We start from the raw sequence: 23,583 nt of genomic DNA on the forward strand, positions 1-23,583 counted from the left end.
CTGTGGATACATAGTGTTGGTTTGTTGGTGGTTTTGTTTTCCTGTATTCTGGTATGTGACTTCTATGGGAGCGATTAGTTACCATAATCTAAATTAAAATGGATTTGAAGAAATGCTTTTTCATTTTAAGAATATGGCTGCATTATTTGACTCATAAATAAAAACATTAATAAATTGTCGAATCTGCATTTTCATTTTCTTTTTCAAGACTCGTTCTTTTATTTAATTAAAATGAAAAAGAAAAACACAGTTGAGATTTAATTTTCAAAACATTCCCCAGCAAATAGTTACCAAAATTCAATTTGAAATCTAAAATTAAAAAATCCAAATGAGTAAAAATACTTTTTCATTTTGAGAATGGGGCTACATTATTTGACTCATAAATAAAATAAATAAATAGCTGAAATATCAATACTACATATAACCCATTTAAGAGTACTAGGGATGTAACGATTATTGGTATAATGATAAACCGTGGTAAAATTGCCAATGGTTAGTATAACCGTTTAAATTCCAATTATTATGATAACTGTGTTTAACTGCCGCACTTTTAGGGGAAAAAGTCCTATGTAAAAATCTGCTTTTATGTCAAATATTTGAGTATAGTTTTTATTTATTACAATTTTAATTTTATATTACCTAATATTTGGAACCAATATTCACTTTTAAAGTCTTTGAAAAGGTTCGTTAAGCATCTTTGTGTTATTTATGCCATAAATTATATACATTTTTCAAATCAGATTTTATATATTTTTTGTGTGTTTTCTGTCCTTTTGTGTTGATATAGTAGGTTAAAGTGAAAAAAATAATAGGCAGATGATATAGATGAAGTTGTGCTGAAAAAAAGATATCAAACATGGGTATAGTAAACATTTGTTTTTATAGAGTATAAAGGCAAAATCAAAAGTACTGAAAAACGGACAATATAGGCTCAGACCACTAAGGGTTAATATTTGAATGTTTCTACCAACGAAAGTACATTGTGCCAATTATTTTATTTTATTATTATGATTTTTTTAAAAATACAACTTGGTTAAATTATTTCAGTGTGTGTATTAGTACTTTTTGAACATTTTGAGCACAATTTCAACAATATCGCCGTAATAATAACCGTGATAATTTTGGTCACAATAACCGTGTTATGAAATTTTCATATCGTTACATCCCTAAAGAGTACAATGGCAAAATGGGTATCTTCTATCATGTTACATGTAATTTTATATCAAGGTAACAGTATATATTTATCATAAGTGCTGAAATTGTTTGATAAGTTCAGTTAACGTCACATTTGACTGTGTATTTTCTTCCATACGAAGTTCTACTGAAACAATTCCTGTTAATATTACTCCATGTTATAAGTCAAGTCGACTGTCCTCCATGTTTGTGATGCTTTCATGCAAATTTCCTGCCAGCGGAAGATGTCCACGAAGTCCAATCATACCACATGGAGAAAAAAAAACAAAAACTCTTTCCCCGCCATTGACGAGATTTTCCATCAATCCGTGTTTTCACTGTTATACTGTAGGTGGTGCTGTTGTGGACCATGTGAATTATTTCCTTAATCCAAAACAAACAAAGAAGCAGCTTTTCTGGAAATATAAAGGACCGGTTGTAAAGGTTTCAAACTGGAATCACTAGTATCCCATAGCAACGTATACAGAGCCATTCAAATTCCCTTTAAATGGGAAAATGCCGGCTTCGCAGTAAACACGCACAGTTTCAAAAGCCTTGATCATGGATGCAGACTCAACAACAATTCAATGTATGATGGACCTACAGAAGATGGAGAGATAGGAGATGAGAGAGACAGACAAGGGAAAACAGAGGGACACAGGTCGGACACAGCGATAAAGGAAACAGCGGGGGGGGGGGGCACGGAGATAATCACAAAAAACCATACGTCTTATTTCTTCAAATTTGTAAATAATAATTAGAACACCAGTCATCCTCTATTCAATACATTAGCCCCTTAAATTTCCTTCAGATATTCTACTTTTGGATTATGATTTGTTTCTAAATAGTTTTTCAACATCAGATATTCTTAATTCATTTGTTGTTGAGTAAATTGTGGTTTTGTTGATGTTCATTTGGAGTTCATTATGGCACATTTTTAAATTATGCGTCTGTCATAACTAACATTTCTTGAACTGTCTAATTGGTCTAATAATTACTTCCAAAGCTGTCTGACAATCTATTTTGAAGTCTACCGCTGAATACATATTGGTATGAAGTTGGCTACCGTTTCTCATTGGTCACATAAAATCTGAGCGGTCATGGTACGGATATAAAATACCTGTTATTCCAAGAGGACACTGGCAGCTGAAGGAGTCGAGCTCATCGATGCAGGAGCCTCCGTTACGACAAGGCTGGCTGAAACATTCATTTACTTCAATCTCACAGTTATTTCCTAGGAAAGCATGAAAGGTGCACATGTTGACATATTGCCTCTGAGAATCAAGTCTCCCTTTCAGAATAACTACTTAATAACTGTCACTTACCAATAAATCCAGGCGCACAAAAGCACTGGTAGCCATTGAGAGTATCTTTACAAATGCTTAGGATTCCACATGGTTTTCTTTCGCAATCGTCAATGTTTATCTCACAAAACTGTCCAGTTAAACCTACAGAGAGAAAACCAGAAGTGCTCTTTTTATTTTGCAACCTTTCACAAGTATTCCTGTCGTTTTTTTTTTGGTAGCACTCTAACGACAACCTCTCATATATGGATAAAGCTTTGTTAACAGAGAGGAATAAATTAACAATATAACTTAACTATATAGTATGATGATTTGCTAATTTTCTTAATTTTTTCCTTTTTTCCAAGGCAAAAGTAAAAGCACTGCAATTAATGCAGCAGTTGCCAGGCAACTGGAGGAGACAGAAAGTTGCTGTTCTTCATCAGACAATAGACCCTCCCCATAAAACACAAAATAGTTAATTTTACACTTTATCTTCTAAAAGGATTAAACAAACCAGATGTAATAAGTTGAGTCCTTTCAAGAGTTTAGTCCCTTAGCATACGTAGATCTGTGCAGACTGGTTGGCTTCTACCTCTTATGCTGATATAACCTATGTACACATATAAGACATTAGTGAGCAAGAGATTCTTCCTCCCAAAATGTCAAACTATTCTCTCAATTAACTGCACATTATAACTGCATCTTAAGTACTTGAACTTTTACAGTGAACTGAAACTATCAGTATTTTGAACTGGTAAACATTTCACAGAAAATACTGAATACACTGTAAAAAATGACCGTAGAATTAACACCAAAAGTTGTAAATTTGCAACATAAAAAAACTGTAAGTGACAATACAATGCAAAGTTGTTTATTTAAGATTTTTGTGTTGACGATTAAATCAAATATAGCTGTAGTTTTTACAGGAAGAGTATGTGAACAAAACCAGATTAGTATGTAGGAATTATGTATTTTTATTGTTTTTAGAAAATAAAACTGAATATTGAAAAACAATGTGGTGCAGTTTAAATTGCAAGACCATAATGTTGAAATAATGGCCTATTTGCTTTATATATATATATATATATATATATATATATATATAAAGTTAGAAAAATGTAACATTTTAAACTTGTAAATTAATGGGTTGGTAGAGTTGGTAGAGTGGCTCGTCCAATAACCAAAGGGTTGGTGGTTCGAATCCTGGCTCCAACTGATATGTCAAAGTTCACATGGAAGACACTGAAGTGTTCCCAGTTGGACCTGGTGGATTTGGAAAGTGCTTTGGACACCATGAAGGTGGAGAAAATGTGCTAAATAAGTACAGTCTATTTACCAGTTAAATCTACATGTTTAAACTGTTAAATCTACATGTTACTTCGTAAATAAGTTTACTGTTGGATGTGTTTTTACCTCCACCAAGGAGGTTATGTTTTTGCCAGGGTTTGTTTGTTTGTTTGTTTGTTTGTTTGTCTGTCCGTTAGTGTGCAACATAACTCAAAAAGTTATGGACAGATTTGGATGAAATTTTCAGGGTTTGTTGGAAATGGGATAAGGAAGAAATGACTAAATTTTGGTGGTGATCGGGGGTGGGGGGGCCCACGGGGGGGGGGCACTGATCAGCCTTGGCAGAGGTCTGCGCTCTCTGAGTGCTTCTAGTTTACGTATTGTTTTGGAAACCACAGCTGCCAGTTTTTTTCCGTAAAAACAACAGGATTTTTTTTTACAGTGTATGATTAGCTTTATTTAATCAGATTTAAATACATGCATTTCTATTTGTTAACTCACACATTAATAAAACACACTCCTGAACCTTAAGTGGGCATTCACACATTTAAAGCATCTGCACTGCTTTGAAGTCCGATCACAACTCAGCTCTGACTTACACACTTTATAAGGCTGTTATGTGTTGTTGCTTAAGGCCAGAGAGATTAGACTCCCGCAGTGAAGGAAGCTGAACAAGTGAAAGCATCAGGCCAGGAGTTAGTCTACTGTGGACATGATCATTCAAGTAAATGCCTGTGTTTAAGACAAGCCTCGGCTGGATGTCGAACCTACCTGGTAAACAATCACACTTGAACCCTGGCGATAGATCCACACACACTGAACCTTGTTGACACAGGCCGTCAACACAGTAGTTTATAGGTGTTTTGCAGTGCACCCCAGTGTAGCCATGTTGACACACACATCTATAAGTGTTTGCCAGCTCTTCACAGAAGAGAGTCCCTTCAGGGTCGCAAGGATTAGACACACATCGGTTCGCAGATGAGGAGCAGTCATTGCCATGGTATCCTGTAAGAGGTGGGATCAAAGAAAGTGATTGATGTGCTGTGCTGTGTACAGTATCCTGCTTTCCCACGTCTGGCAGCCATCATGGATTGTGATTTCACGTAATACTGTCATTGCCAGTGTTTTTCCTCTCTGCTGATTTACATATTTTATCCAGCCAGCGCCTAAAGCACTAAAACCAAGGAGGGATTTCAGCAACAGTACAAAACCTACAGAAAACTGTAGTGTGTGGCTCATTTCACCAATTGTAACTAATTTGTGGATTTGTACATGTGCTTTCTAATTTTATTCACTTGGAGGTAAAAGCTTTTTGAGTGATAACACAGTAATATACAACACTAATATGTTTTTATGAGGTGAATTTACAAGAAGGAATGATGTAGAATAAACTGAAAAAAAAAGCATGTGACACACTCCGGTTAACTATACAGCTTAGGATCACTGAAGTTTAATATCTTAATATCAAAAAGAGAATTCATACAAATCCACTGTAATAATACACTGTTTGTATAAATACCTGGAGGGCAGATACACTGTATTTCCCCGGCTGGATTATGGGAACAGGTTCCTCCGTTTCTGCAGGACTCACCATCTGATGTGCATGTAGAGACAGCTGTTGAGCAATTCTTACCTGAAAGGTAAATACAGATTACTAAATGAGCACTATAAAGACTGATACAAGAAAAAAAGAGGACTCCATTAACATTATGTTACCTCATTGCACTAGTGATTTCTACTACAGAGAGTAATGATCATCCATGTGATTAAGTAGCATGATTGGTGCAGTATGCATTGTTTAATGGAACCAGATTAAGTAAGAGCCTCATGTCTTCTACTTTTACAGTTTCTCTCCACAGCTCAAAACAGATTTCTATATCTATCTAACTTATGCTATTGTCAATATAAAATTACAAGTACTGCGTAACACAATTTATATTCCTTTACTGTAAATCCTTGACACTACTGCTTCCTTATTTTTGACTCATGTAGTGCAGAATAAAATGTAAATATTAATATATTACTTTTGAGCTATTAATATATGCTCAGTATTGGCTTTAAAAACTGTTTTATGGTGTTTGACACATGTAAATATCATCAGATATAAAATCTAATCTGAGAGTGCTATATTCCACTTTGCTATAAATCAGTGGTTCTCAGTCTTTTTTTGTCGGGCCCCCCTTTGGAGGACGAAAAATCTCCAGGCCCCCCTCAACCCCAACAACACAGTAACAGTAGTGCAATTATAACTTCTATTGAAAGAAACATCAATATCGTAACAATACTTTTTGATTTTCCTTGAATAATTTTCTGTTCAAATTAAAAATAACTTAGATTTTTGCTTGAACAATACAAATCAACTCAACAAGACTGCTCCCTGAGATATTTTTTTCCCAAATAAAAATAGGAAAAACGCAATTATCTTACAACTATGACAATAAAGTTAGTTTTTTTTTTAGAACAAGCAAACATTGGAAACAAAGATGAACATTTTAACGATATCAGTGGCTGCAATGAGCCCATTTCCATTGCAGATCTCAGAACATCAAAGTGCAAACTGTATAAACTGTGCAAAAACAGAAACATTGCACATTTTTCTTTTCCAGTCCAATCCTTGTCCATTCTCCAAACCTAAACTCTTTGTCTAGTCTCATGACAGATCACCATGGCAGTAGATTTGTTCATTGTACGTCCCTAAAATGAGTCCAGAGTGCTCAAACGCTAAAGCATTAGTTCCACCTGCTACATGTTCTGACCTGAAGAAAAAAATAACACCCAGGAGTGATCCCATACCCCCCTGGCAAGCCTTTGCGCCCCCCCTAGGGGGCCCGCCCCACAGTTTGAGAAATACTGCTATAAATAAATAGATCTTTATACTTAATCAACTGCAGTCAATCCGAAACTGGAACATGGACTCTTACATGAGCACATCGGTAGTTTGTATGCTGGGGAGAGCTGACTTTTGGGAAAAGATATTTGTTTATATTTACTAAGTCTATACTTTCTTGGTAAATTCCACAGCCTTTTCAGTTGAATAACCTCTCAGCTGGCATGTCTGTTTCTGCACATGAAATTGGACACCATGGCAATGTGGCCCTATTGTTTATCTGTTGCTAGGTAACCCACTTCAATTCTATGGTTCTATGATTCTGGGCATAGCAATGTGAATGTAAGGCTATTGTATTCTAAAATGACTAATATCTCCCAAAATGTTGGTCCTATCAACTTCTTGTTTTTGCTAGTCTGTTCCTTGTCCAAAAAGTATGCCAGATGGCAGCAGTCAGCTCTTTCCAGATTTTGTGTGATGCCCAAGACACACACACAAATACAGAGTCCACTTCCCTTTAATAATATACTGTAGATAGTGAGACAATTTTTGACGGTTATCACAGTTGAAGAGTCATCAATCTACGCTAGATTCATTAAAGTCTAAACTATGAAAATGATGATGACACAGATAACTCACCAGTAAAGCCCAAAGGACAGATGCACTCATAGTCTGCTACCAGGTCAATACATGTGGAATTATTGGCACAGTATCCATGCAAACATTCATCATAGTTGATTTCACAGTTCAACCCTCCAAACCCTGGTATGAGGCAAAAAGAAAATTCTTGTTTAAATGTCAGTGAACATCAGTTAAGAGATACTAATTTGTATCCAATTACGCCTAAAAGCAATTTATTGGTGTTATGAAATGTACATCATCACTTGAAAACACAAGTATAGTGTTCCCTTCAGTATCATATTCCACATTTGACAAAATGAAGTAGATTTCTTTGTCTGAAATGTCTACCTAATTAACATTTTTTCTCTTGATGATTAATTCCAAGTTGTATGAGCACTTTTGATATTTTAAAAATAAAATGTTAATGTCACAAGGTAAAAGTGAGTGGTGCCAATTTCTGGCATTTTAGCCCCCCATAAATATATTCCATCGCATGGTCACGCTACAAAATGACTGTCATTAGCACTGTCACACACTGCAGCTACAGGAAGCCCATGACTAATGCTTGGCTATCAGCACCATCGGTGCAGGTCAAATTCTCATCATTTCTCAGACTGACCATGGAACCAATTTCCACCTCTCTCCATGTCATAAAATTTGACGATTATCCTGACTTCATTAAAAATGCATAACAGACTTCACCCGCAATCAAGGTTTAATCAGAGGTATGTCTCACAGGTAAGATGTCAACTGGACCAAGAAATTATTGGAAAAATAGCAAAGATTTATTCCTTCGTAAGTCTAATGTTGCAAGTGACAGTTTATGAAGCAGTGAGACATTCATATGATTATATGTGATCAGAGAAATGTAAAGAAAATATCTCTTAACTTTTACTAAATGGCAAGCGAAGTAAGCATATAAATATAATTCACAGCTTACAAATGTATTATGTCACCATCGCACACTGTAAAACACAAAGACTTCTGGGATTAGTCCTGCTCTTTGGCTCATGTTCTGCTAATCAGGAAAATAACCCATTGTGTTTGACTTGGACTCTATCCCAAAACTCTATGGTGTATGGCTTTGCAGAGAATGAGATACACTTTGACAGCTGTCAGAGTAAACACATGTAGCTTGTCCAACAAGAAGATAAGAACCGGGATTCTTTTCCAGTTGTGCCAAATGGGTGAATCCTTTTACATTGCTCAATTGAATGACGGCAGTTACCTACATTTGGTCCCGATATACTGCACTGTATCAAGTGTAGAGATAAGAAAACAGCCTATAGTAGAGTTCAAGAAGCGGTCTATCCATTTGGTAACAACAGTTCCTGCAGCGTAGATGTTTCTTTAGACGGGCAAAGATGCGTTAACCCTCAAAGACCTAAACAGCCCCTGGCGAACAAAAGCATCTACTGATCTAAAATAATTAATAACCTTTGAACCACTGCTCCTATCAATACATTTGAATAATTTAGTTCAATGCGGTTTTCACTTGCATCAGACCTGACTCATTTGGATGTTCCGAGGCTTTGTAGTGAACATGTTCTGAAGCATCGATTCACCATTAAAGCTCACATAGTTTGACAAATTAGAGTGATTGAAGATGCTTGTTTTTATGTACAATTAATTATATATTGCTAAACAAAAAAAAACTTTTTTTCAGGTTTTTCAATACAGATATGAGTGTTTATGAAAATTACATGATCAGTCAATTCAATATATGAAAATACCTGATTTTCACAGATAAGGGATAATACCATACCAAACAAATAAACCACCAAAGACAGGCTAAATAGAGAAAAAATTACCCCATTAAGACCCAGTACTACTTTTATGGCAGTTCTTAAATTCATTTTTTTTTACCATTATTTACTATAATAATATCCTCTGTATTTTGCATTTTTCACTGTAAAACCTGTATTTTTCTATATTTAATTTCCTATATTTAATGTAGATGTTCATTAAAACTCTAGGTAAATTCAAAGGTTATTATATCAAAACAGAGAAAACTGAAGAAAAAGTGACATTTTCAGTAAAGATATCAATAACTGAACATAAAAACAAGTGTCTCCATCCACTGTCATTGATCAAACTCCACTGGTTTTACTGGTGAATCAGTGTTATATGTTGAATTCTTGTATTTTATTCTTTTATTTAGGTTTTATCTATTCTTCTGTATTTTTATTTAGCTATTTTTATTTTATTTTTTTTTTTTTTTACAGTTGTTCTATGTCTTTTAATCTATTCTTGTATTTTACTCTGTTATTTTGTTTTTTATTTATTTTTCTGTACAGCACTTAGGTCCACTGTGGTTGTTTTAAAGTGCTTTACAAATGAAGTTGGACTGGAATGGATTGTAGAAGATGACAGTGTTTCCATGGTAACTACATAGCCTCTAAATATCCAAATGGGTCATATCTGATGACCATGAAAAGATGACAAACTGCATTTTACACCAATTATTTACATGTATTAATAGGATCAGTGGATTAACAATCATTAAGTATTTTAGATCAGAAGATGTATTTGATCAGCAGTGGATGTTTGGGTCTTTATGGTATTCATTTGGAAGGAAAGATGATTCTTGGTGTTTAAGGATGGAAAGAGAAAGATAAAATGTCTGCTGTGGTGGCTGAAATGATGAAAACATTTCTTATAAAATGTGATATGGGATTCCACTACAATCCAAAGAATAAAATAGACTGCCTAATTATTATTATTTTTATCAAGTGCAATTCTAAGAGTGCTTCACAGAGTAGAAAGAATCTTCTGTATGTGTTTCATTTCCTACTCTTTGGACAAATAACTCAAGTGAGCCATTCTTCAGTGGATATACATCACAGTTCAAAACCTCAAACCTTTATACAGATTTACTGACCGACTTATAATTACCAAAGAAAATTTCTATCTACACTCAAATAAAGCAACATGGGTGTCTGTTGTAACAACGTAAGTATAACATGTAGCTTCTATTATATTAATTCATGTTTAGGGGTTAAACATTTTTAAATCATGTAGTTTTAACATGACATAAAATCCTTAAAACTACAAGAATGCTTTATGCCAACACAACCTAATGCAGTGGTTCCCAACCTTTTTTGGCTCGTGACCCCGTTTTAACATCACAAATTTCTGGCGATCCTAGACATTCAAAACGGAGACTTTTTTTTTTTTTTTTTTTTGCTAAAATGAATTTGTTTTCAATTATGTAGTAGTTTGTTATACTATGTTGCAAATAGACATTAATTTTAGACAACATTTAGGCTATATAATGTATATAGTGCACTTTTTAAAAATTTTTATAAGTAAAAGTGTGTGGTGTTTTAATTACAATGACACATATATTGAATCATTACAACATATTTTTTATTAGTAATTTAATTTTTAGACTTTGAGACTTTTTTTTGTTAAAATTAATTTGTTTTTTATTATGTAATAGTTTGTTATATTATTATGGATGGAGGCAGAAAAGCCAGGTGTAGATTACTGCACAAAGTGAGAATTTTATTTTCCTTGGTCAGGATATGTACAGTCAGTCCAGCTTGGATTTACAAGGCTGACAATTAATACTGAACAAACAATAACTCAAATTATGAATTATGAAAGAGCTGCAGCATCTGAAACTGACCACACTGAACATTTGACAGATAAACAGTACCACAGTGCTTCAGCTTCAGCTTCATAGTATATCATGTCTTTTATGTGTTGGGATCGTCTCTGTCAACTTTAGAGCTGCAACTGATTAATCGACTCAAAGTGATCCAAAAAAATCATTCAACTACAATTCTCCTGAATCAAAGCTTTGTTTCCTTCATTTCTCTGCTGTTAAACATTGGTTCCACTGTTGTGTTTCACACGGACGCTTATTGTGACACACAAAGAAGCTTCAATTCAGGAAAACTGCAATAGAATATTTCCCTTCAACCAATTTGAGTCGATTAATCGAATCGGGAATTTTTGCATTGGCTTCAAGCACCTAATCAATTAATCGGTTGCAACTCTAGTCAACTTACCATATATTTTTTAGTAGTAAGTTTTTAATCTTTTTTCAATCAACTTTTATCGACTAGAAATTTCAGGCGACCCCATTTGAATTCCAGGCGACCCCACGTGAGGTCCCGACCCCAAGGTTGAAAAACACTGACCTAATGGGTTTAGGTAGGAATCCCATCTGCAACACCCCTCCAGAGCAGAAGGTGGCAATCATTTTGTCTAGCTCAGATCTTAACTTTAATCCTAAACCTAGGATTAAAGCACCAATGTTATCCAGATCTGTTAAAGAATAATCAAGCCAAATACTTCATTAAGATTCCCACACCAGAATAAGCAAGGCCACATTGACTCATGATGTTTCAAAATGGCTGCTTCAAGAACAGGTGTTCTGGCTGATTTCACCTTCAACCACATTGATGGAAGAACTTAAATACACCTGTGGAGCCTGTGGAGACACATCTGGAAAATTTAAAGTAAGGAACCATTAAAAAAAAAAAAAAGTAAGGAACTGTGACTGAAGGAAAGGTTTGAGACTCTCTAAGAATCTAAGAACAGGACTACCGATTATAATCTAATGATAGAATTTACTTTAGTGTTGTTCAGTCACTATGATTAAATAGTGTCATTGTACCACTTATAAATATTGCTATATCTACCCTGTCAAAATAAATTATCCATAATCGTTACAGATTAAGACAGAACAATGAGATTATATGAACAGCTACACGTTTTTACATTTTGCTTCGTATTTGTTTTGCATCTTGTGACATATTCATTTGCTTATTTTAGTCTTGTTTTCCATCATTTTGTCAGGTATACATTTACTTATGTTTTGTTTGTTTTGTACTTCCTGGACTTGGTTTTGTATTCATTTTGTATTGTCCTTGGATGTATTTTGTTTGGTTTATTTGACTTTATACAGCAGGATTTTATTGCTAGTTGCGTATAACTAACCATTAACGCTAATATTATTTAGAAGGGGGCAGGAAATATAAGATTTTCTTCACCCTGCTCCTTTTCGAGCATGGGTGTTTATATGTTTGTTCACCTGATGATTATTGAATGAAAAAAAAAACATGGACGAAATAAATGAAATGAAAATTAAACAGGTTAATGTCACCCAAGACCATTAAGTCTAATCCTTCCTGAGAAAATATGTTGAAACAAATTTTACAAATGAAGTTGGGCCCATACAGTGCAAATAATTAATAGTAACTGACAATTTTATTACATTCATCCAACAGATAACACTGGTCAAAAAACAAATTTATTGTTTAAGTTTTTTGAGCTGATTTAGGATAATTTTGGTGTACTGAATCCAAAAATCACATTAATTTTGCTCAATCAGGTCAACTTTCTGAACTATGCTACATATTGGCTTTTTAACATTTTTGCTTACATTTATAGGCATTTTCACATCATATGATACAAAATTCTTTCATATTTCTTGCAATAAACGAGTTCTGAAGATTTTACTTTTGCCAATTTATGATTAATGTTTTTTTCAATATTACAGGTGAATGAAATGGCTTCGACTAGAAGATCTTGCAAAAATAAGCCTGACGTATTCTGCTACATCTGCGGTGAATGCACCATTGTACCTAACGGGAATCAAGTGACAAGTTTCATAAAGTGTGCTTACCAGTCTTATTTTGGCATTAATTATTATATTTTGTGAGAAGATCAAATTTTTCTAAATCAAATTAGCAAAAAAACCTGACCTGACTGAGAAAAACAGATGTCATTTTTGGATTTAGCGGTGCAAAATGGTCCTAATTCAGTTGAAAAAACCTAGACAACTTGCAAAAAACATTTTTTTGTAACCCAGTGTAATTTTTTAAGTGTATATTAATAATACCGGCATTACTATAGTGCTGACGATTTTCATTGCTGTCATTTTATGTTAAATTACATTAAGGATTTTTACATCGGCTCCAGTGAAGAAGAAAGCTTTGCAGTTAAAATTTATGGCTGCAGTGAAAATAACCCAATGTCTTATCATCTGTTTGTCCATCTGGCTGTCACAATATGGGAAAGACCACCAAACAACGTAATAAAGAGCTCCGAGTGCCAAAATGTTTTAAATGGGATTCTAATTAATCTCAGGGTCACACCTCCTGGGCTAAAATTGGATGTTTGTGCACTTAAAATACCAGCCTGAATTATCCACATAATCACATTATCTTGAATATTGGGGGATGTAATTGTAATTCTACTTACCCTCTGAGCAGAAACACTGATAGAGGTCAATGCCATCCACACAAATACCACCATTTTGGCATGGCTTTGACTCACACTCATTGAGATTTACTTCGCAAAATGACCCTCCAAACCCTGCAGCATGTTAAAAAAGAGAAAAAACAAAACATTGTTATTGGATTTCCTTTGCTTGGTTTCACTCCTCAGCCAATTAGGATCAGCATGTCTTTGTTTATACACACAAAAGCGGGTTTTCAAAGCTAGTATTGATTCAAAGAGCTTGCTGGGCACATGCAGACTCAGCTCACTGGATCATTTAATCATGTTTAATAAGAGCCAGTCATTGCCCTTGTGATTTATTACATTGAATGAGTCAAATTGTAGTGATTTCTACCATCAAAGTCAATCTATACACTATGGAAACCTCACAGTATATAGACTTACTGCGAAGCAAACACAAACCATTAAGGAAAACAAACATGCCGGTACTTAAAGAACATTATAGCCGGTGCTACACAGGCTGTTATGTGGGTTAACCTGACACTTATCTACCTTAGAACATTTGTTATGTGTGTGGAATGTGAATGCTTCACACAGTCAGCTAAGGACTGAACACAACATAAGGGTCTTGTGATACTCTTTACAAATAGCAATGTGGGAAAAAATGAGTATAAAAAGGAACAGCCATTGAAGCTGGCTTACTGCAGAATAAGCAGTTTCATTCTAAAATAAAACTGTAGCATTATAGAAAAACAAGAACAAAAACAAAACATAAACAGCTGCTGCACTGCAAAAACTATCTCATGCCAAGAGGGGCTTTTGATGAAACAACAGCTTCTGGAGAGCAAACATTTTATGGAAAAGGAAATGAAACTTCCACTGCATTCTGAAATAATCTAATATACATATATGCACCGTTGCCCATACATATTTTTTACTTCCTCTCGTGAAACGATTGTGACAATGTGATTTATTCTTGATAAATAAAGTGTAACTGGGACTCAGTATGTAATTATTGGACCTGGTTAAAGGTGATTACTGATGTGTATAAAGAGGAATGAAAAGAGGACTGTGTCTGAACACTACATTATTCTAAATATATGGGAAACAGTGTAAATATGGTTTTCAATTAGTACAATTACTGTCCTAAAAAGTCTGATAGGTTAGGTTAGTTTATTTCAGACACAGACATAATACAAAACATATGAAACAAAAATAAAAATAATAATAATAATAAACAATACACAAATAAAAAATCACACAATAGAAAAATAATAAAAATAATGATAAACAATACACAAAAAAATCAAATAATAGAAAAAAAGGAACAACTGTTGTGCCTGTCTGTTCTTTAATAAACTTACAGATAGTCATTTATTTATTTTTTTTAATATTCATTCATTCTCTGCCCTCTCTACTTCCATACATTCAATTTTATTCGGAGTGTCATGTTTTAGAGTCTGCTGTACATATCTCTTTTATTGTGTTGTGTCGTTTTCTATGTTTTAGTGCTTGCATCTTGTTTTTTTTTTTTTTTCAGTTATATACTGCTGTTGTGCCCTTCTGCTTTGTTTGTCAAAACACTTTGTAAACTAATTTTTTAAAGGTGCTATATAAATGAAAGTTATTATTATTATTATTATTATTATTATTATTATTATTATTATTATTATTATTAATAATAATAATAATAATAATAATAATAATAATAATAATAATAATAATAATAATAATATAATACAAGCCAATTACAGGCATTTTGGTGTTGAAAAACTCACCAATGGATTTTTTTCTTTGTAAAATAATACCAAATTGTTAATTTAATATTAATATTTAATGTTAGTGTTAATCCGGTTATGAACCTGCCTGTTTTGTTTTGTCTGTTTTGTCTTCTTGTGTTGAGCTGTGTGAATATTTGAATTTCCCTCAGGATTAATAAAGTCTGTCTATTCTATCTATCTATCTATCTATCTATCTATCTATCTATCTATCTATCTATCTATCTATCTATCTATCTATCTATCTATCTATCTATCTATCTATCTATCTATCTATCTATCTATCTATCTATCTATCTATCTATCTATCCACTCCTAAAGTTTCCCCTACATCTCAGATAGATTCATTTTGGTTTTTCAGCTGAACAATGACCTCCTTCACTTGCACTGACACCTCTTTCAACCTCATGTTAAAAATCCCAGTGAACAGCTACTAAAGCAAATTAAACATTTGGAATCAATCTCAGTTTTTATTGGCTTCATTTGTTAGAGTAGAATAACCAGGGGACAGGTCATATCTGACCACGGAGCTGCTTGTCAGTCAATTTTCCAATTATTTTTAAGCCTCTTAAAAATGGAGGGACTATGTTAAAAAAGGGTTTAAAAGTATGAAAAAAATGTGAATGGCAAGAACAAACTGAAACTTATTAAGAAACACCAGTGTAATTGTACTGATATTCTGTCTCAGTTTATCATTTAAACATGTTCATTATAATGTACAGATCACAGTGGATCTACAAATATACACATTTAAGAACAGACAGAATATTGGTTCAATTACACTGACTTATATGGAGACAGTTCAGGTTTTTTGTTAAAGGATAGTTTGTAAATGTAAATATTTTCATGTAATTTAACTTTTTTACGCTAAACTTGTATTTGTCATTACAAAAAAAAAAAAAAAAGGTTTAAAAGTGGTTCATTTCTAATCAAAATGGGAGGATGAGTTGGGTATTGTCTTGTCTGAGAGTGATTGGTTTACAATGTGCAACACACAACAAACATCTACGAGCTCTAAAAGATGGAGGGAATTTGGGTGGAAAAGCCTGATCAGATTCTTTATTACACCGCATATAATAATAATAATAATAATAATAATAATAATAATAATAATAATAATAATAATAATAATAATGATTTATTTGTATAGCGCTTTTCATGGAACTCAAAGACACTTTACATACAGCAGATAAAACAGAAATCAAACACATTAAAAACAGATAAAAGCAGGTGTAGAAAGCAGGTATATAAATATAAAACAGTTAAACATTAAAAGCAATCTTAAATAAGTGAGTTCTTAAAAGGGATTTGATGGTGTTGAGGTCGGAGCAGTGTTGGATGATAGGTGGGAGAGAGTTCCAGAGGGTTGGGATAGCAATAGAGAAAGCTCTGTCCCCCCAGGTTCACTACTAAAGTAAAGGGACATCAATATTGTTGGAGACAGTGTGGGCACGCAATTGCTAATCACTCTCACATTTTCTGGACTTGTATAAAATTGAAATCTTTCTGGGAAAGGCTTTTTGAAATAACTGAGGGTATTATGACCTTAACAATTCCTAAGGACCCCAAATTCCTTTTGCTGGGACTGCTACCTGGAAATGTATTAGAGAAAGAAGACAAATACCTCTTCAAAATTCTTATAATCGCTTCCAAAAAGGCCATTAAAAGAAACTGGCTCAAAATGGACGCACCTCGTGTGGATTAGTGGGTAGCTATATTAGAGGAAATATACTCCATGGAAAGACTGACTTACTATCTACAACTCAAGGAATACAGGGTGGGGAAGCAAAATTTACAATATTTTGAGGCAGGGATTGAAAGACAGTGTATTACCAATTAGTTTATTGAAAGTCATGGGAATTTATTTGCCACAAGAAAATGTACATAATAGAAAATGTTTTTCTTCTATGTGTCCTCCTTCTTTCTCAATAACTGCCTTCACACACTTCCTGAAACTTGCGCATGTGTTCCTCAAATATTCGGGTGACAACTTCTTCCATTCTTCTTTAATAGTATCTTCCAGACTTTCTCGTAATAGTTTTGCTCATAGTCATTCTCTTCTTTCCATTATAAACAGTCTTTATGGACACTCCAAGTATTTTTGAAATCTCCTTTGGTGTGACGAGTGCATTCAGCAAATCACACACTCTTTGACGTTTGCTTTCCTGATTACTCATATGGGCAAAAGTTTCTGAAAAGGTATGGATAATAGTGTAAGGTATGATTATGACATCAATATATGTTTGGTTTCAAAACAATTGACGTAGTGCCTGCTGAGAAAAAACAACTAAATGTTCATTGTAAATTTTGCTTCCCCACCCTGTATATCTTTATGAAGCGCTGGAGAAAATGGCTGGACTATAAACAAAACAATGCTCAGTTACTGCTGTCTATGATTTAAATATTTTGTGTTCAACCAGTGACCCCAGGTTTGTGTGTTTTTTGTGTTGTATTGTCTGTTTGTTGAAAAAAACAAATAAAAACAAAGTATAAAAAAAAAAAGTGGTTCATTTCTAATGGTTAATGATATATGTTTGTCAGACCTTTTGAATTAACACTTAAAACCCACACTTCTATCACATCATTTCATTTGAGGTTCATTTTGGTGGGATATAAAATCTAAATTTTAAAAATGTACGTCACTGTCCTTATACTTATGCATACTATTCAAGAGTATTATCTATTATACATTATTCAACTGTTATATTCAATTTTTTACATGAAAATCTGCTACAAACGAATTCCAAATATGATTTAGTGTTAGTACTAAATACTAGGTCAACAGGCTGACATGGGATATAATGTACAGTTATAGGGGTGTGTGAATAACATGTTTTGCATCACATTACGCTGGCAGGCATTAGATTATATGGATGCCAAGACTGTCGACGTGAAACATCTCGACATGGCAGCATCACAGTTTGCCCTTGAGAAGTGATCAAGGTAGAGCAGTTCACCGCAGGTTGCTTTCATTTACATAAGAAATCACTCACAATTCTTCACTTTGACATCTGCGGAGCATAAGTGCAACAGGAGTAATGAAGTTACGGTTATTGATTGGGTTACAAGAACTTGTACGTAATAGCCATTCATTTGGAAAAGATAGCGGAGCGGCTGTGGTGAAGGGTGGACTGAATAATGGTCGAACTGACAGGAAAAATGTTTATACTCGCACACTTTTATATACATTTGTATACACCGTGATACCTACGCATTAGAGCCTAAAGCCTGTTCACCACTGGCAGGTCTCTACCACTTTCTCCTGTGTTATGTTTGTCACTTTGGCAGCTCCTGTTGTAGCACAGTCAACCTCATGCAGGTAAATCGGTGGGCTGACTGACACCAAAATAACATTCAGTTTTGCAGTGCTGGTGAAGTTTGTCAGCTGAGTTTTGAAACATAATATCTTTAATGCACCGAGGTCAATACGCAGTCGTGGAAAAAGTTATTAGACCACCCCTTCTTTTCTTCAGTTTCTTGTACATTTTAATGCCTGGTACAACTTAAGGTACATTTGTTTGGACAAATATAATGATAACAAGAAAAATAGCTCATAAGAGTTTAATTTCAGAGCTGATATCTATCCATTTTCCATGTTTTTCTTGATAATAAACAAAATCACTTCAGTTCTTACATCAATATCTATGGCATTGTACTGACAAAACAGTACTTTTAGGGATTCCATGTTTTCTTTTCTGTCTGTTTTAGTCACATGATACACACAGGAGTTAGTACTTGATTGCATAATCATTGTTTTTGATGACTTTTGATGGCCTAATAATTTTTTCTGTGACTGTATAATTGAGGGACTTTTTGAGTTCCCTTCACTGGGTAACAGTTGACAGGTATAGTTGATATTTTTTGCTGTTTTCAGGCCTAAAATCAACATAACCATAACATCACATGGCATTTTTACAGAAAGATTCTTATAAATATCATATATACAATTAAGTAAAATTGAAATTGAAAGTTATTTATAAAGATATTGTAGTAACAGAATTGACATAAGAGTGCGATAAATACACACTTGACTCACACACTATTTTATATTAAATAACTAAGAAAGAGGAGAAATAACAAACTTTGGTGCGTTGCCAGTGTTTTCTTCAAGAGGAAAGGACATCATGTGGAGCAGGTCATGTGATTTGGAATTAACACATTTCTTTCAGAGGTGTTTTTGTAATGGGTAACTTAGTTGAAAGTGATTTCTTTGACACAGATACAATTTGTTATTTTCCATATTAATTTTTTTTTTTTTTTAAATAAAAAATCTACTTATAGAAATTCCATTGATATGTCACTCATAAAACAAGTGATAAACAGTATCCTTCAACCATTCACTTATGTATGTAACAAATCATTTCAAACAGGCACTTTTCCAGAAAACATGAAAATAGCTAAAGTGATTCCAATTTATAAAAATGGTGATAAGCACATGGTGTCAAATTACAGACCGGTGTCACTGTTCCCACAATTTTCTAAAATTCTTGAGAAACTGTTTGTAAAGAGGTTAGATGACTACGTAGATAAATATAGGATATTAAATGATCACCAGTACGGATTTAGGAAAAACCGACCAACATCTCTAGTAGTAATGGAATTTGCAGAAAATATAGCAGCAGCGGTGGATCAGAAACAACATACTGTTGGTGTTTTTATTGATTTAAGGAAAGCATTTGACACAATTGATCACTCAATGTTACTCCGGAAATGTGAAATGTATGTTATGAGAGGTGTGGTACAAAACTGGTTAAAAAGTTATTTACAAAATAGGTCTCAGTATGTATCAATTGGAAATACAAATTCACAACTTAGAAAAGTAACATGTGGGGTCCCACAAGGTTCAGTTCTGGGACCCAAGTTATTTATACTTTATTTAAATGATATTTTTATGGCATCTAGTAAGTTAAAATTTACAATATTTGCAGATGATACTAATTTGCTTTATTCGGGAGCAAATATGAAACAAATATTAGAAACTGTGGAAAAGGAATAGATCAAGTTAAAAAAATGGTTTGATGTAAATAAGTTATCACTTAATGAAGATAAAACAAAATTTATGGTTTTTGTGGTGCTAGGGGGAATGATGATATAAAACTGAAAATTAATGAAATTGAAATTGAAAGGGTGTATGAAACAAAATTTTTGGGAGTGATTATTGACCATAAACTCTGTTGGAAACCACAAATAGAATATATCAAATGCAAAATGTCCAAGGCTGTTGCGATTCTTTATAAAACTCGCGACTTGTTAAGCAAAAAATGTTTGCATATGTTGTATTGTTCACTTGTAATGCCATATACGTCATACTGTGTGGAAATATGGGGCAATGTGTATAAAACTAATTTAGACCCGACAATTAAACTAAAAAAAAAAAGCTATTAGAGTCATAAACAAAGCTGGTTATCTCCAATCAAGTAATCCACTTTTTGTAGAATCTGGTTTACTAAAATTTTTTGATATTGTATATTTAAAAACAATGGAATTTATGTTTCGCGTTAAAAGTAAAAACCTTCCTTTTTGTATTCAGAAAATTTTTAAGTTAAGAGAAGGACATTATAATTTAAGAGGGATGTTTGTGTTTGAAAAATGTAAAGTAAGAACAAATGTTAAATATAACAGTGTTTCAGTTATTGGTGTCAAGCTATGGAACGAACTGAAGGATGAAGTGAAATTGTGTAGCTCACTGTTGAGTTTCAAAAAGAATTTAATTTGTCAAATTCTGAAGGGCTATGAAAGTAATATGATTACAAAATGATTTATAACACTGAATGTAGTATAATTTGTGTTTAAGTATTTACCTGCTCCAACTACGGGTGTAGACGTGAATTAAGGATGTGAATAGGAAAAGCAGAAATAAGCCTCCGGCTTCAGCTTCTTCCTTTTTCAGTTACAAAATGTGTTAATTTTATGTTTGCTTGTTTTTTAATATGTATGTGTTTTGTTTTGTTGTTGTTTTTTTTATATGTATATGTTTTGTATTTTGTATTTAACTGAAATAAACATTCATTCATTCATTCAAATTTGATATATTGCCAAAAAAGAAACATCTATCATGATTATATCAACAAAACAGTTTTTGAATAAGCTCATTTTATTATTGTTTAGCTAATTAGAAGGTGGTTATTAAATTTGGATGGTTGTTCAGTCGGCATTTTAGTATATCTAGTCATTTATTAATTATTTATTAATAAGTGATTGTTTCCGTAATTAAATAACTATGGAACTTTTAAAGATATGATCATAATGAACGTAAAAATCATTCAATTTTTGTTACTTTGGTAAAACTTTGTCAAACTTTATAATAAGTACACACTATGAAGCATTAGTTAAGCATTAAGAAATACTGAATTCATCATTTATATAGCATATTTCTGACATGAATACTCATTAATATATGGTTTATCAGCACAGTTATAATGATTTTACTCATCATTAATAAGCTCATCTGCAATGTGCTTAATGATTGTATTCTCATACTTTATAAATTATGGATTCAGCATTTAAAAATTTAGTATTCAGACATGTACTAATGGTAAGTGAATATGTCAGTGTGTATTTTATACTAAATCACACATTTATTTTCCAATAGATGTCCTATAAACAGTTATTAATACAAGAAATCATTATTTCAGGTAGTTATAAAGCACTCACTACTCATTAATTAAGTATATGGTTTGAGCTCATCTAGAGTGTGGACTATCTGTGCCATATAAAGCATTTACAAATGAGATTTAAAGATTGGAAATGCCTAAAGACTCACAAAAGTTTCACTTATTCTAACAAAAGAAAGACACAGCACATGGGATTATCAAACAAACTGCATGATTGAATGATGAATGATTATGAATGATTAGTAAAACCATTATAACTGTGCTGATAAACCATATATTAATGAGTATTCATGTCAGAAATATGCTTTATAAATGATGAATTCAGTATTTGTTAATGCTTAACTAATGCTTCATAGTGTGTACTTATTATGAAGTGTTACCATATCCCATTGACTTCAGAAGTCCCTCAATTATACAGGGTGGGGAAGCAAAATTTACAATGAACATTTAGTTGTTTTTTCTCAGCAGGCACTACGTCAATTGTTTTGAAACCAAACATATATTGATGTCATAATCATACCTAACACTATTATCCATACCTTTTCAGAAACTTTTGCCCATATGAGTAATCAGGAAAGCAAACGTCAAAGAGTGTGTGATTTGCTGAATACACTCGTCACACCAAAGGAGATTTCAAAAATAGTTGGAGTGTCCATAAAGACTGTTTATAATGGAAAGAAGAGAATGACTATGAGCAAAACTATTAGGAGAAAGTCTGGAAGATACTATTAAAGAAGAATGGGAGAAGTTGTCACCCGAATATTTGAGGAACACTTGCGCAAGTTTCAGGAAGTGTGTGAAGGCAGTTATTGAGAAAGAAGGAGGACACATAGAATAAAAACATTTTCTATTATGTCAATTTTCTTGTGGCAAATAAATTCTCATGACTTTCAATAAACTAATTGGTCATACACTGTCTTTCAATCCCTGCCTCAAAATATTGTAAATTTTGCTTCCCCACCCTGTATATTGACCAACCAGTACAGATGTTTTAAACAAAATATTCTTCAGCACACAGTGAATAGGACATAAGGGGTTTCTGAAATACTCAGAAGAACTCATGCATGACTTCATTTTAATCCAATTGCTAATATAACTGTGTGACAAATATTGCAATGGTTAACAGTCTTACTTGCCTCTTGAACATGTACATGATACATTCTGTCCATTCTTGGTCTCAGTGCACATTATCGTATGTTCACTGCACATTCCGAAAGAGCAAAGGTCAATATCCACAGAGCAGTCCTTCCCCTTGAATCCTAAAATGAAAATAAGAATACCAACATTAAAAGAAAAAAAAAAAAAACATCCTCCAAACCTTAAAAAGTGAGGGTCTGAATCCATAAAATGACAGTAACAAACATTATGTAACAGATATTTATGTGGCGGTATGTTTTATTAGGTAAAGACACCTTTTCTTTAGCGGATTAATGAGAGTATTGATTCTTCCTCTGGCAATCTACCTGCTATGCAGTATGCTAATTGAGTGAATCATTGACAGAGTCCCACCCTACCAAACTGATCTATATCACATTTATCTGCTCCACCAAATGCAGGTCTGCTTGTCACTGATAGATACTCATGTCAATATCTATTGTTGTAAATAAAGCACAGACAGATGGTGAGACCGATACTCATTACATGTGTTTGTACAAATAAAGATGAGTTAAAGAGAGAATCCTAAAATAGATCTGTGTGTTCTGTTTCAGTGACATCACACTGCTTAGTCTGCACACAACAGCCACAACACACACCACAACACAGACAGATACTTTAGACTTAGAAAATGCATTTGCCTGCTG

At 33.4% G+C, this 23,583-nt stretch overlaps 1 protein-coding gene and 1 long non-coding RNA gene across 2 annotated transcripts in view; both read right to left on the reverse strand.

Moving 5' to 3' along the window:
* eys (eyes shut homolog) overlaps positions 1-23,583 on the reverse strand; it is a 348,044-nt gene that overhangs the window by 239,569 nt on the left and 84,892 nt on the right. Inside the window, 7 exon segments of the mRNA XM_030156655.1 lie at positions 2,294-2,407; positions 2,499-2,621; positions 4,518-4,751; positions 5,266-5,379; positions 7,213-7,335; positions 13,411-13,524; positions 22,918-23,040. Coding sequence (XP_030012515.1) covers positions 2,294-2,407; positions 2,499-2,621; positions 4,518-4,751; positions 5,266-5,379; positions 7,213-7,335; positions 13,411-13,524; positions 22,918-23,040 — 945 coding nt within the window.
* Positions 14,866-15,043, reverse strand: LOC115434620 (uncharacterized). The gene is made up of 2 exons (XR_003937561.1): positions 14,938-15,043; positions 14,866-14,900 (listed from the first exon to the last, which is right to left on the reverse strand). It is a non-coding gene; the product is annotated as an uncharacterized LOC115434620 (long non-coding RNA).

This window comes from Sphaeramia orbicularis, chromosome 15, assembly GCF_902148855.1.
Source record: "Sphaeramia orbicularis chromosome 15, fSphaOr1.1, whole genome shotgun sequence".
Taxonomy (NCBI): Eukaryota; Metazoa; Chordata; class Actinopteri; order Kurtiformes; family Apogonidae; genus Sphaeramia; species Sphaeramia orbicularis.